Source organism: Salvelinus alpinus, chromosome 14, assembly GCF_045679555.1.
Source record: "Salvelinus alpinus chromosome 14, SLU_Salpinus.1, whole genome shotgun sequence".
In the NCBI taxonomy this organism is placed as follows: domain Eukaryota; kingdom Metazoa; phylum Chordata; class Actinopteri; order Salmoniformes; family Salmonidae; genus Salvelinus; species Salvelinus alpinus.
In genome coordinates this window covers 14,624,445-14,639,182 of record NC_092099.1, presented here as the reverse complement: position 1 = coordinate 14,639,182, position 14,738 = coordinate 14,624,445, and the positions used below count along the sequence as shown (strand labels likewise).

General features: G+C 43.1%; 1 protein-coding gene across 2 annotated transcripts in view; it reads right to left on the bottom strand.

Annotated features, from left to right (window-relative positions):
• Positions 1 to 1,656: 1,656 nt before the first annotated feature.
• Positions 1,657 to 14,738, bottom strand: part of LOC139538479 (E3 ubiquitin-protein ligase ubr3-like) — a 44,002-nt gene continuing 30,920 nt past the window's right edge. For both annotated transcript variants that reach the window (XM_071340562.1, XM_071340563.1), the window contains exons 31-39: positions 12,309 to 12,411; positions 10,038 to 10,138; positions 8,413 to 8,537; positions 7,316 to 7,423; positions 6,969 to 7,094; positions 6,669 to 6,848; positions 5,594 to 5,803; positions 5,235 to 5,374; positions 1,657 to 5,083 (exon numbers count right to left, since the gene is read on the bottom strand). In XM_071340562.1, the coding sequence (XP_071196663.1) occupies positions 4,966 to 5,083; positions 5,235 to 5,374; positions 5,594 to 5,803; positions 6,669 to 6,848; positions 6,969 to 7,094; positions 7,316 to 7,423; positions 8,413 to 8,537; positions 10,038 to 10,138; positions 12,309 to 12,411 (1,211 nt within the window). In that variant the 3' untranslated portion in view covers positions 1,657 to 4,965. The remainder of the gene's footprint in view (positions 5,084 to 5,234; positions 5,375 to 5,593; positions 5,804 to 6,668; positions 6,849 to 6,968; positions 7,095 to 7,315; positions 7,424 to 8,412; positions 8,538 to 10,037; positions 10,139 to 12,308; positions 12,412 to 14,738) is intronic.

Sequence of the window (14,738 nt, the reverse complement as noted above, 5' to 3'; positions counted from 1 at the left end):
ATCCAATTAATAGGCTACAATTTTTAAATGTATTTTACCTTCCATAGCGACATTTCCAAACTGATTTTCTCCGTTTTCTCACTAACCACGGTCACCAACTTGTCCTTGCTATCCCTACCCCATTGAAGTTGATATGTAAAATAGTTAAGGTAAGTATTAAGGTTAGGTAAATAGGGATTAGGGTTTATGGTAGGGACGTCCCAAGGATTCCAGATAGCAGTGACCGTCACTAACCCGTCAAGGATTTAATTATTAAGAGGAACTTGATAAGCAATTGAGAGGATGTAACATTCCCTTAGATAGTTGCTCTTCAGGCTACTGCTGCACTCTATATTTTTTATTTAGGATAATATAATATAGAACATAGCATATAAGGTCTTACAAATACATACAATTGTTAAATGAAGGTTTTTACCAAAGCACAGAACCAACAAATCCCTTAAATTTAGGGATGATACCTATGGTGGATATTTCCGTGCTCGTGTGATAATAAGCGTCCATCTCAGAATAAGGCCTTGGCCTAGCTAACTATTTCATCAATGTTGAAACTCTTAGGATTCCCTGCTGGTATCTTCTGGATGTCCGACAAATTTTACTAACTGGAGATGCCATGACATAGAGGCTTTGTCAGGTATTGATTCATTACGTTGGAGAGGACTTTTGTCTTTGCAACTTCAACTCAATTTTACTTCAGTGCACAAATCTGTTGCTGTCAAAGTTGGCATGAGATGCCCTTATTGCCCTGCAACAACGCATTGTGATTGGCCTATCTGCCAAAATGTTTCTCCTTTAAAATGTTTGAATTGAACAACCAAATTGCACAGCATCCTTTATTCCTAACTACAAAGACAAAGCCACTGAAGCTATGTGCTAAAGTTGAAATGATAGCTCTTCCTGTAAAATGTACAATCTGTAAAATTAAATCTGGCTCCTATGTTCAGTCCAAGCAGCCAATGAATAAATGATCCATAGCACTCCCAGTCCCAGAGCAATGATCTGTTCTATCTGCACCTTTCTGCAACAATGCCCTGAGATCCTCTAGCTGCAACAAGTTGATCAATCTGAATCAATTATGTAATTAATGTGTCTTTCAATTATAGTATGTTTTTTTGGGGGGCTTCTCATGGTGTAAGCACTGTACCAATACATTTCCTATATGCAATAATACAAATTTGACAAGAGCACAGAAGAGAGGCTGCTTATAATGGTGGTGTAGAAAGGGAGATGGGCTTTTTCCATATGACCAGAGCTGAGAGCAGAATATTGATTGAGTGTCTGGGAGAAACAATATGTGGGGAGGGTGGTTACCTGTAACTTGTGGCTGAATATTTGTGTAGAATTATTTTCCATTTGAACCATTCAGTTTCTTATTTTCCCAACTGGACTGAACAGTTGACTGTAAGAACAGGAAGTACATGTTAGTGCTAAGAGACCTACTATTAAGGGTTACCATGGAGCTAACCGCAATTTTGAACTTGATGTCCTGAGAAATCATAGCCAGAATAGACACAGGAAGCACAAGGGGCTTTGCTGCAGGCCAATTATGTTAATTAACTACACTGAATGGGACAGGGGGAAAAAAACAAATGAGAATAAAATAATTTGGTCCATAGGGAAATCTGAAATACGTTAGCATGGACAATGAAGATAAACGTGTCAGAGTTTGTTTATATTTTATTCACATATGTTACATTTTGCAATAAATGTCTAAGTCACACTTTCTGATCCAACTCAGAAAGTCTGAATCAGCACCTACAGTAATGTACTGTTTTCTCTTATTTTCATTCATACAGGTGAACACACAAAAAGCTTTCAATTAGCATGTACACTCAGATTTTCTGTTGCAGTCATGTACAAAGTGGGGACTGCAAAAAAAAAAAAAAAAACATTTTAAAAAAGAGGGAAGGGAAACTGACAGTACACATAAGCAGCATGCGTGTTTTTTTCCCTTAAAATATTCCTCCTTTGAGCACGATGTGGACCAGCAATTCACCAAATCTTTTCACCAGAATAAATTACCCAGGGATTTGAATGTGTTTCTCACTAAACAAGGTAATATTACTCTTTCAGGCACAACTTGAGAATGATCTACTGTTCCGGTTGGAGACGTAGTAATTGAAACTAAGCATTTAAGACACCAAACTCAAAAACTGTGATTAAAACAATCTCATGACCATTGTATATTATGGGTATTGAAGTCTGATGTCTAATGTTGGAATGCATCTAAGACTCAAGGACATATCTTAATTTAAACTTGGAGAAATTTAGGCATAGGGGAATGTCTTCCTTATACAGTGCCTTCGGAAAGTATTCAGACCTCTTGACTTGTTCCACAATTTGTTAGGTTACAGGCTTATTCTAAAATGGATTTAAAAAAGAAATACATCCTCAGCAATCTAACCACAATAACCCATAATGACAAAGCAAAAACCGGTTTAAAAATGTTCGCAAATTTATAGAAAAAAAAGAAATGTTTCTACTACTTGATTGGAGTCCACCTGTGGTAAATTCAATTGATTGGACATGATTTGGAAAGGCACACACGTCTATACAAGGTCCCACAGTTGACAGTACATGTCAGAGCAAAAACCAAGCCATGAGGTCAAAGGAATTGTCTGTAGAGCTCCGAGACAGGATTGTGTCGGGGCACAGGTTTGGGGAAGGGTACAAAAATGTTTCTGCAGGTCCCCAAGAACACAGTGGCATCCATGATTCTTAAATGGAAGTTTGGAACCACCAAGACTTCCTAGAGCTGGCCCCCTTGCCAAACTGAAGGCTCGACAGCCTGCTTGGAGTTTGTTAAAAGGCACCTAAAGACTCTCTGGTCTGATGAAACCAAGATTGAACGGTTTGGCCTGAATGCCAAGCATCACGTCTGGAGAAAACCTGGCACCATCACGGTGAAGCATAGTGGTGGCAGCATCATCCTGTGGGGAGGTTTATCAGGGACTGGGAGACTAGTCAGGATTGAGGCAAAGTTGAACAGAGCAAAGAACAGAGATCCTTGAAAACAACCTGGGGCGAAGGTTCACGTTCCAACAGGACAACGGCTAAGCACACGTCCTTGAGTGGCCCAGCCAGAGCCCGGACTTGAAACCGATCGAACATCTCTGGAGACCTGAAAATAGCTGTGCAGCATCACTCCCCACCCAACCTGACAGAGCTTGAGAGGATCTGCAGAGAAGAATGGGAGAAACTCCACAAATACAGGTGTGACAAGCTTGTAACGTCATACCCAAGAAGACTCGATGCTGTAATTGCTGCCAAAGGTGCTTCAACAAAGTACTGAGTAAAGGGTCTGAATACTTATGTAAATGTGATTTCATTTTTTGTTTATAAAAAAAAATAAAAAAAAATTGCTTTATCATTATGGGGTATTGTGTGTAAATTGAGGACAAAAAAACATTTCAGAATAAGCCTGTAATGTAACAAAATGTGGAAAAGTCAAGGGGTCTGAATACTTTCCGAAGGCACTGTAAATATAGCTACTTTAATTCTAACTTTTGGCAACCAAAAGCAAATAAACAGATTGGTTATTTGACAGTATAAAAAATAATATATTGTACCACAAGTGTGGATTAGGTGAATGACATCCATTTGTTATGTTAAGGTTAACACTATTACACTTCTCAAAACCAACTAAATGACATCTTATGGAGTTTCAAAGATAACAATTTGAAGAGACCAAAAGCTATCTTGAACTATTTCCTTTACTTATTCAAAGATAGGGTTTTGCATTATGCGCCCATATACATTTACTATAACTTCACAGAGCAACTCAAAGGAAATGTGAAAGGCCAAAACAGTATTGCCCAAGTACTAACAAAACATTATTCAACTGTACTATCTAAAACTGCAAAAGTCTTCATAAGCATTAAAGGATGAAACTATAACCATTCCCTTACAGAATGCCATATCAGTAGAATAACTAATGCATTGAGTCCCCAAATTCAAATATTTCAACTCTAGCAAAATCCCAATGCACTTGAAATGATTCTGCGCAATGGAAGTTTTGGAAAAAGAGCCTGCCAATTACAGTAGACAGATACTCCACACCAGTCTTATGTGTACTCTACTGTGGCCAGACTGGTGAGTGGTCATTGAGTTTCCTCAGGGACCTGGCCGGAGCCTAAGTAAAGGCAGGACTGCAAAGACCAATAGCGATGACGACCATGGTTGCCAGTCATCTAACCATAAACGTAAAGCATTTATTTCTTTAGAAAATAAAAATCTTTACAAAAAGTAAAATTACTTATTTGAACAATGAGCACCAGCATTTATTTAAATATTAAAAATGTTGTATTCTAAACTACAGCAACAAAAAAAAAATACCTGAGGATGAATTGCAACTACACTGTAAAAAAGAAGAGCCTGTGCTCGACTGCAATAAACTCTGTTGAGTGGACTTGTCGCCTACCATAATGTCCCAACAAACACAACGAGAACACAATTTGCAATAACATCGCTATACTTATCAAGAGCTTTAAACCCATGCCAGCAGTACAAAGTCTGAAAAATGAGGGATATGCACCAACCCATACATTGTGACAATATGCTTATCATTAACATTACCAGGGGCAAATTTGTCTATTTGTATATCTAAGAAATAGCCAGTAGCTCGAGCTCATACTGTTAGCCAATCAGTGTACAAATACTCACCAGACTGAGCCCCCCCAAAAAAATATTTCTGGCTTCTAAACCACTTCAGAACCAATCTGTTACTGGGAAAAGTTGTGCTTTCTCCCAGTTAAAATCCACACAGTAAATCACTTAAATAAAAAAACACACACTGTTAGTCTTTAGGCATGATTGTTCACAAAACTACACATAAACCAAGGCTGTGGCAGTAACACTCTCACTGCATGTTTGTTTATATCACATGATAAGATTCCCCATATGTTTTACAGAGGCAGACACATAAACCAAAGATATTCTTTCCCATCAGGGTGTGGGGTTCAGGTGACCTTACAGTCCGTTGTAGTGAGGCCCCCAGCGCTTGTTGATGTGATCGAAGGTGTGCGAGACCCACTGTTGCGCCAGCACTCTATACCTCTCCACACATAGAAACAGGGGCTTTCCACGGCTGTAAGAACCGGAATAGAAAATGTGATTTCAAACAATGTTTTCAGCATAGTCCCCCCCCCCCCACAACCATTCTAGTGAGAACCTGACAAGATGATCGCGTGAGATGAAACTGAAGTGTAATGCAAAGGGTCTATGGTGTTTATTTGTACCGTAGATCGCGGTCCTCCTCTCCATGGGCATCCAGGTAAACTGAGCCCCACAGGCAGAAGCGGTGTCCTCGGATGATGATGATGACCGAGGCGTTGATCAATAGGAAGATGCCTGTGGCGGCGCCACAGTGTTGAGAGTGCTAAAGACAGACACGTACAACCAAATCACATTGTCATCTGCACCCAGCAGCACCACCCAAGCATGCAAGTTCTTATTTTGTACAATAGAGTAATAATATCCATCAATGACCTAAAAATTAAACCACTCGCTGAATAAGAAATATTTTTGAAGACAATATAAAAATCATGCTGTTTTTTCAGATAGTCTAATATGGCCTTTGAAAAGCAGGGCCACTCACCCAAACGCATTCACAGATCCCTTGCTGCTTGCAGCACAGCCCTTTGAGGCAGACGAAGGTGCCACAGATGAGGCAAAGCGCCGGGTCCTTTGGCACTTTTTTGCAGGCAGTGCAGGCCTTCTTGTGGTAGTACTGGAAGATGGTGTTATAGTTGTCAGGTAAGTGGAGTAGGTGGGGGGATGCCCACTGCAGATCCTGGACAAGCAAAGTCTGGATGGAGGGAAATTAACCACGTCAGTCACAACATTATTCCAATTATGAACCCCAACTGTGTGCCCTAGGCAATCCTTTGTAACAGCTTGGGCCGCATTGTGCAGGCTTTTTAGACAATGGGAGCTGGGGCCTTTATCTGGCTCACTATTGTGCTGTGTCCATGGCAGGCCTAAACTTCAACCGCCCATAACTTAAGAAAGCCAATCCAATCACTCGAGAGCTGAATCCGAAGTCCCTTTCATTTAACCATGTGCTCGTCCACTCGCTCTCTAAACTCCTGTCAATAGACTCTTAATAAGCGGACTCATCGGCCCGGCAGCCATTAGACATCGAAGAAAATACCACAGCACTTTGTTTCCTGCTCCTCTAAGCATCAGCCCAAGAAACACTGAGGTTACTGTACATTCATTTCAGCTTGGGCATCGAGTCTCTCCACTTGCTACTAAAAAGGATTTAGAAATATAGGAAATAAAAGTTGGCCTGTTTTAAGCCTTCTACTGAATAAATCCTTCAAAGTTCCTATATGCCACATTTTCTGTATGCCCTTCAGCTCCAGGGTGCGATAATAAACAATGTCCACAGTTGAAAGGTCTGCGGGAATCATCCAGAATGGCCGTGTGAAGCGATGGGAGGTTTCATTGTGTGATGTATGGCAGAAAAGGCCAGTGCCAAATGACAAAGGCAGTGTGTGAAAAACCATCACTCCCAGGAGGTGAAGAGGGGTTATATTCAGCGCCACAGCTAACACATGGTGTCACTAGTACCAAAAGAACAAGGAGAAAGAATGACGCCACCATTGGTGTTTCGGAGACGATATACTGGAGAACGATTGGTGGAGGGAAGTGCTCAGCCTCAAACCTACCATTGATTTCTCAGCCTGAGTGTTGGTGAGCCCTGTGACCTCAGAACACCATTGAGACATCAGGTCGAAAGCACTGACCGTCCAGGCCAGACATGAGGCACTGTACATGGGGTTAGATGGTTGAGGGACTGGGTCAAGGAGCCCTAAACAGCCAGCCAGGCCTGAGAACTCTTCTTCCTCCTGAAACAGAACAAATGGTCAGTATGAGTTAAAGCCGTGAGGTTGGAGCAGCTATGGAACAGAGACACAGGCAGGCAAGCAGAGAGGTGGTGAGGTGTGGAACAGTAGCAGTAACCGTACCGGGCAGCCTGACAGGTTGTCCCCATAAAGATGGTGCTGCAGGAGACAGGAGAGGCGGAGGTAGGGCAGGCAGAACTGCTGGAGGCTGTACTCTATGGACTGTGGGGACCACACACTGGTGCTCAGCTGGGGAAGGAAGCACAGGAGTAATGCCTCATCAATAACCTCTCAACAGATAATGGGGTGATATAGATCTCCTTCAGAGAGAGCACAGATGGTGTTAAATGGGCAATTTATCATGTAAAAAAATAAAGAAAATTGAGTGTGGGGGGGGGCTAGCCAAGTACTGGGAGCTTGGCAGCTTTGAAATGGTTTAATATATTTTTACGAAACTTGATAGGACTTACCATGGATGGCTCTTCGGTGTTCACGTCATACACAGTCTTCACCTTGGACAGCTCAGTGATGACATGGCTGAGAAGAGCTTCATAGGACTTCTCGGCATTGAAAGCATTCTGTGGGATATAGTCCAAAAGCAGTGGAGAGGTGACACATTGAGAGTACATAATACTATAGTACAACAGTAGTATTAGGCTCTCAGGAGTCTCATGCCACTGTACCAGCTTCATATGATATTCAAGCAAGTCCATTGTCAAGTGTGCTGCAGTGTCTCCAACCCCCGTACCTCCCTTTAAAATTTGCACTGTATAAAATAATAACTTATGCAGAATAATAAATAATTATTTTTATGCAATAAAAAAATAGGCAACGTTGATACGCACCAATAAATTACTGAATGCGTGTTCTGATCAAATTCAACTGATTGAAATAATAATCTGATAGCGTTTATCAAGCTCACAGTGGGGGGAATAGAAAACAGCAGCCAGTCTTATCTAGCCTGGCGTTCTCTGTCATAGATTTATAGCGGGAGGAATTTAATGTCTTTGGATTTCCTTCCTCTGGGCTCGGGATCTCGGTTGAGACAGTCTTTTTATCTACAGCAATTTAAATACAATGACATCCCTCCAAATGTGGCCTGTGTTAACAATGAGGATTTCCAAGCCGTCTTAATGACAGCTTGTGAGCGAGTGCTGCACTGTTCGTGACAAAGTGGGGTAAGATATTCAGCTGCGCCACAATAGATAGAAAACACCCTAAAGGGGAGGCATTTTGCTGTTGGCCCATTTACATTCCAACCAGCCACTCGCTAATACAGATTTAATAGACTGAAGATGAATAGCCAATTAATGCCACCCAGCTCCGGTAATCACTCTCTCCTTGATAACGATGATCGATATATCTACAACCCAAACTGCTTAACGGAACTCGGGCCAGGTCTAAATCTTAATTTGCATTTTGCGTCACACCTTCATTTGCCACGGATGTAAACAGGTCCCGGGGATAACAAGTAGAAAGTATAGATAGGATGCACTGGCTTCACTACATAAGGCCCTTGGTAGAGTACAAAGCAGCAGTACGGCGAGGAGGGTGATATCTCCATTACCTTCTTGAGAGCTCCAGACGTGCTCCAGGCCTGCCTCTCCTCGGGGCTGAACTTGGCTGAGAGAGCAGCCAGGGCCTGGGTGTACTGCAGGTTGTACAGCATCCTCACCAAACAGATGAAGTGTTCTACAGGGACAGGGACAGAGAGAGAGGCGATGCACAGACCCAGGTTAGGCGCACTAACATTGGAGGAACAAATATATCGTGTCGCACATACATATTCTTGGTCAGACACTCGGCCGACTGTCTCATTGTTTTGAGATTCATAACAGATTTATAACTAAGTTGTTGCCATTTTCTCTCTTCCCAATTACTATTTAGAACAGCTTGTTAAATAGAAAGCAGTTTCATTTATGAGCAACCGGAATAAAAGGAATGACTTAAGAGGCCTAGAATGCTCTGTAAGCTGGGCAATCAGGGTGCCTACAAAAGAGATTGACACCATTTTTATTGGGCTAGAAGACAAGTCAATAGGTTGGGTTTGGTCTCCAGAGGAGTGGCTCTCTCGTCTCCCGTGTTGATAAAGGCTCATCAAATAGACTGGTAATTAGCAGGAGGCAGCCAGCACCCAGGCCGCCAGGTGGAAATAGGCGTTGGATTTGAAGTGACAGAAATACAATGAGCGCCATTATTTGCCGCCCTCAGGAGAGTGGTGCTGGTGACAGGTCCATTGTGTTGCGTTAGCACATTAAAAAGACAACACCTTTACTGCCATGAAGGACACACAGGCTGTTAGGAACTCCCAACCCCTCCCACCTATCCACTCTAAACATGACAAAAACCCAGGCACGTCCTGATCTCCATGCCCCGACTATAATGAAATACTTAATTCACACCCATCTCTCATCGTAATGTGTTACAATCAATTCTCCATCTCACAATGAGGACCGTCATGCTTATTTTGGCTTAATCAATGTGGAATTGAAAAAATATACAAGAGACCATCTAAACGCTAATAAGACATTGAATGCCCTTTTCCTCGGCAGACTCTTTAGGGCAATGTAAGGAAGTGTTATTCAGTCGATATGAAGGAGAGCTCTTATAGCTGTGAAATGGCTTTCGTTTGAGGGAAAAAACCTGTCACAGACATATCCCCTCACAGAACCAATGCTCTTTATAACTTGTATATTGGTTTAACAGAGTTGATTATCTCTCCCCTGTTCTGATGCTAGGAGAGATCTTCAGGCCTCAAACCACCTCCGTGTCCATGGGTTCAGTCAGTTCAGTAATCACTGAAATGATCAGCTTTGTGTGGCATGGCACCCATTAAGTAGGCCTTTGATTGCTGCAACTTGGCCTCCAATGTGGTGGCCCTCCCCTCGCGCACAGTGCTGAGCCTGGAGGAGCTCAAACAGGAAGCGCTCAGCTGGAGATGAAGGGCATGTGAAGCGGGCAGCCTCCATAAAGCGATCCATGTCATTCTGCTCCTCACAGCCAAATACAAAAAAAGGGAACAGATAAGAACCCTCCCGACATTCAGTCATGATTAGGACTGATAACGGTTTGCTGTTCTGACCCAGCCACTGAAAAACCTCCCTCTGTAGCCTCATTAACCCACCTTCCCCTCCCCGTCCCCTTGGACTGATGGGGAAAACACAGTCAGGATAGTAAGAACAGTGACAGCACCTTTGCGTAGCGGCTGTGGCATGGTCAACACAAAGATGATCAGCAGGGATGGGCAGTCTCTGAACAGCATGGGGACTTCTGGCCTCTCGTCATCCAGGCAGCTGTAGGGAACAACACATGGAACCTTTTACCAATACAAGCTCAGGGTAAGGATTTTTAAAAGACATGTTGAAAAACATACAGCACGCTCATTAAGAGTAAAGTATGCAGTTAAACAAGAAACTGTGGGTACCCGTAAAGGTTTTATTATTCGCAGGGGTGGAAATGGGCCGGAACACACCGGAAGCCCGTTCTAGGAACGCACGTTCAATTTGAATACGATCGTGGCCTGGGTGAATCCTGTGTCCGGTCTGGAGTGTGAAGTCACAAGCTCTGCTGGTCGGCTACTGTGTAGCAACCTACCGGTGCCAAAAGCCCTGGTCTGCCCTAGAAAGACTACGTAAACAAACCCCACATAAATGGACTGCCGTTGTGGGCTCTAAAATGTGTTGGTTATGAGTTCGATCCCCAAGGTGAATTACTTTTATTCATGGAATAAAAAATATATATATTGCTTTTCCTTAGAGAGATAATTCCTCAATACTTGTATTGCACTGCAGACCTTATGTGGAAAAGTACTCATTTATAACATTGAATGGTAGAACGCAAATCAAATGATTCTGTATAAAGGTTGAACCAAATTTCCCAAAATCAATCCTGACCATTTCAACCCCTGACTATTCTCAATAACTTAGCATTGGTAGGGGAATGTTAGAGAAACCATAATTGGAGTGAGGTTATGTACACACTATACATATCCTATTGCTTTTTATCTTGTCAGGGCCAAGAGCAAAGTCCTCCCTTGAATATATACGCTGCACTTAAACGTTGCTTAAAAAAAACTATGACGACACACTTTCTAATTGCCCTCCACTTTAATGCAGTGGGGGAAAGCAAAGCATATTTCCTTTATATCCCGTGACTCACTGCTATAATGCAGCTGGAGCCTCATACTGAAGATTGTTGTTGCCGTCTCCATTTAAAAAATGTCTCGTTTCCTCCTGGCTGCCCATAGAGAGAGCCTCTAATCTCCACTCTGCCTTAAGGAGACGTCCGGGGATTTCGACTGAAAGGGGCCACACTTACACAATAATGCATTCCATTTTAGAAAGGCACTCGAGACTATTCATTCTAGCGTACAACAGAAAAACTGACGCAGCAATCTGCTTCTAATTCCCTCTCATGCAAAAGACTAAACTACAGCATACAGCACTCGCAGCTAAATTGCAGTCAAATCCAGATGACCAATACATACAATGAGCAACGCAGTCTTTTGAAAACAAAAAAAAAAGTGAAACGCATCCACAAAAATTGACATATGAGAAAGGATATGAAAAAAGTGAATGTCTAGGTCACTGTCTGGAAGGCATGAGCGTCGTCATTCCCTTGTCCCATTTAAATAGAGCTACACGGTTGCCTGAGGGTGTCAGTGACATAGCTGCCTTCCGAATCCCTAACAAGGTATTTTTAACACAAAATTGCTCCACTGAGACGCCTGCATGGCTCGAAGCATTTAAATAGTAACAGGTGTAAAAGCCGTCTTGGGAGGGAGAGAGGTCGTTAGCGTATCTAATAGTGCGAAGTGTTATACGAGTGGGATGCTGATCGCTCTCAAGGCTGTAAACCTCGGAAGGCAAACTGACGCCCGAGAACACACCTGACGCATCACAAACAAGCAGTGTGGAGAGAGAGAGAGCGTATGAAGAAGACTGCCTTGTTAAATGTCTCGGTTTCTACGATGCTGTGAAAGATGACGCTGGGCGGGGGAGGGCTGAGATGTGTGGGGCAGTTGTTTCTCGGCGCAGCGACTGAAGGGGTCGTTTCGCTCTCTGTGGAGCACCCGGTAATTTGCCAGATGCAGCAATTATTGGCATCTATGGCAACCACACATGGTTCCTTCTCTGTTTTTAACTCCTTTTTGTCTGGAGGAAAAGCTGTCAGGGCACGCAGGATGTGGTGGTGTTGAGGGTGAGGGGAAAGTGGCACTGATTACAGGCTGTGTTAGGATGCTGTTAGGATAAACTGGGATCAGGAGAAGGCTATAGAGATGTCAGGTGAGGTGGAGCTGCAGGATTCGGGGGGGAGAGAGGTTCAGTGTGTTTGGCTGATGCAGTGAGTGTGGCGGAGTTTGTGATAAGACAGCCGTATGTGTAGTGGGATTGCAGGACGAGGAGAGGCCAAAGTAGATGAAAAGGTCTGTGTGGTGTAGCGTCAGGGTAGCCGTTAACTCACTCGTCTCTGCTCGGAGCCACCTGGGTCAACCTGGTCCAGGGGTTGTAAGCAGAATCAATGCTGTACAGACGCATGTGCATGGCAAGCACATGGAACAGCTGATCTGAAAGACAGACATTTTTAAAATGGTCAGCGAGATAGAGCAGAACACTGGCACAGAAATGAGACAGCTACTGTAAAACTGTCCACCTGCATGTCAGTAGGCCAGTGCCCACTATCACACCATCAGTGAATCAAATGACAAATACAGTTGACTTGAATGCACTGAGCGTAATGGTTTGGCTGGGAGAAAGCAGGCCAGATGGATAGATGGCACTACTCTGCTCCCAGCTATCCTCTGGTCAGGAGTCACACCTGTTCACTGTGGAACATGAAGAGTGTCACACCTTCCTCACACTTGTTTTATTTAACTCGGCAAGTCAGTTAAGAACAAATTCATATTTACAATGACGGCCTAGGAACAGTGGGTTAACTTCCTTGTTCAGGGGCAGAACGACAGATTTTTACATCGTCAGCTCGGGGATTCGATCTTGCAACCTTTCGGTTACTAGTCCAACGCTCTAACCACTAGGCTACCTGCCACCCCAAGGTGCACGCACAGACCAATTTTTTTTATCACCTCCTGGAACAGTGTCCTCTTATTTTATTAGCCCAAAAACAAATGAACCTACTTCTTAGTGGCCTCACACAATGGCCCTGAATGTTAGTGTTCATTAGGTCCATAGTTAAAAGTATATTGGAAATCAGAAAATTGTACCTGAAAGGAATATAGCAATTGTAATGGCGTCTTTTTGTATGCACCAACTGCGCCATGGTTCGTTGGACAAAGTCTATGGGAAAATTTTGATTTTGTCTTAATGCCGAAAATAAGGTATGCGGTAAACACAGGCTAAGGAGATCTTAAATGTTTTGTTCTAGAAGATATTAGTGAATTTTGAAGCATATAAAGGTTGGGTTAACTGACTGATACTGTATCTCATAGAACAAAATCTATAAGATCTCCTAAGTCCATTTTAAGCAAATTTTTTACATTTATACCAAAACCCTATTCTTTCTACATAGGAATGGCAGAATGGCTAAATGAACCAGAGGTAACTAATTTCTGTTTTTTCGGTTTACAAGCAGGCGAACGCTATATACCACCTGCGCTCGTGTAGACTACTTTCTCTCTCACCCAGTGGTAATAAAATTATATATATATTTTTACATGCAACCTTGTCAACAGACCTGTAGCTCAATATTTGACTTAATTCCCACCCCCACCCCCAGAGAGTTATGACAGCTGTAATGCAGCAAAACATTGAATTCCTCTGCTGCAATATGGACTTTCAGGAGTTTGTCAACATGGCTGTCAAACTAGCGCAACACCGCCCTCTACAGTTGAAACACGACAGCAGCAGGATACAAACCAGAGGCTGAGGGAGGTGAGTGACTCCGATTCAGTCCCTCCGTCTGTCAGATTGGGTTCGAGTCCCTCCACTAGAGTACAACATGCGAGGAGTGACACTGTGGAGGAAGGAACGCCAGCCAATGCCCTTCAAGCTGGCAGGAGACCAGGCTTCAAATTGCGGCTCACATGGCTATCACCTCCTCCATCCGCATGCTTCCCCCTCAGACTGCTGCTCTTCTCTGCTCCCCCCACAGCCTGCTGCTCTTCTCTGCTCCCCCCACAGCCACACGGTCTGACAACATCAATAGAGATGCCTTCAGATATTGATCTGGCCTTGCCTTCTATCAAAGCTCATGCTATTTGCCATGATCTTTACCCCCGCCATGCCTCTAATCTAGATTAGTCATGCCTGTGTGACCTATGGTTGGCCTAGATTACTTTTACCCCCCCAGTGTACAAACACTTTGAAATGTGCCCATGGGAATTGATCATCTCATTGTGATAGGCCGACACCCACCATAACAGTATTTTATTGGACGTTCAAGGCAGTCTTCTCTGTGCAGGCTACATCAGTAGACAGGCCTAATTCAAAACCTTCTCTCTGGCTGATAAACCAGATGCGAGCTATTTGAAAGGTGGACTCTCCAGTTGATTTAACGCAAGGGATTTCCTGCTCCCCTCTCTAGCCCATGACATCCTCATGAGCTAAACAATATACAGTGGCAAGACAAAGTGTGTGAACCCTTTGGAAATACCTGGATTTCTGCATAAATTGGTCATAACATTTGATCTAATCTTCATCAAAGTCACAACAATAGACAAACACAGTCTGCTTAAACTAATGACACACAAACACTTATACGTTTTCATGTCTTTATTAAACACACAGTGTAAACATTCACAGTGCAGGGTGGGAAAAGTATGTGAACCCTTGGATTTAATAACTGGTTGACCCTCCTTTGGCAGCAATAACCTTAACCAAACGTTTTCTATAGTTGCGGATCAGACCTGCACAACGGTCAGGAGGAATTTTGGACCAT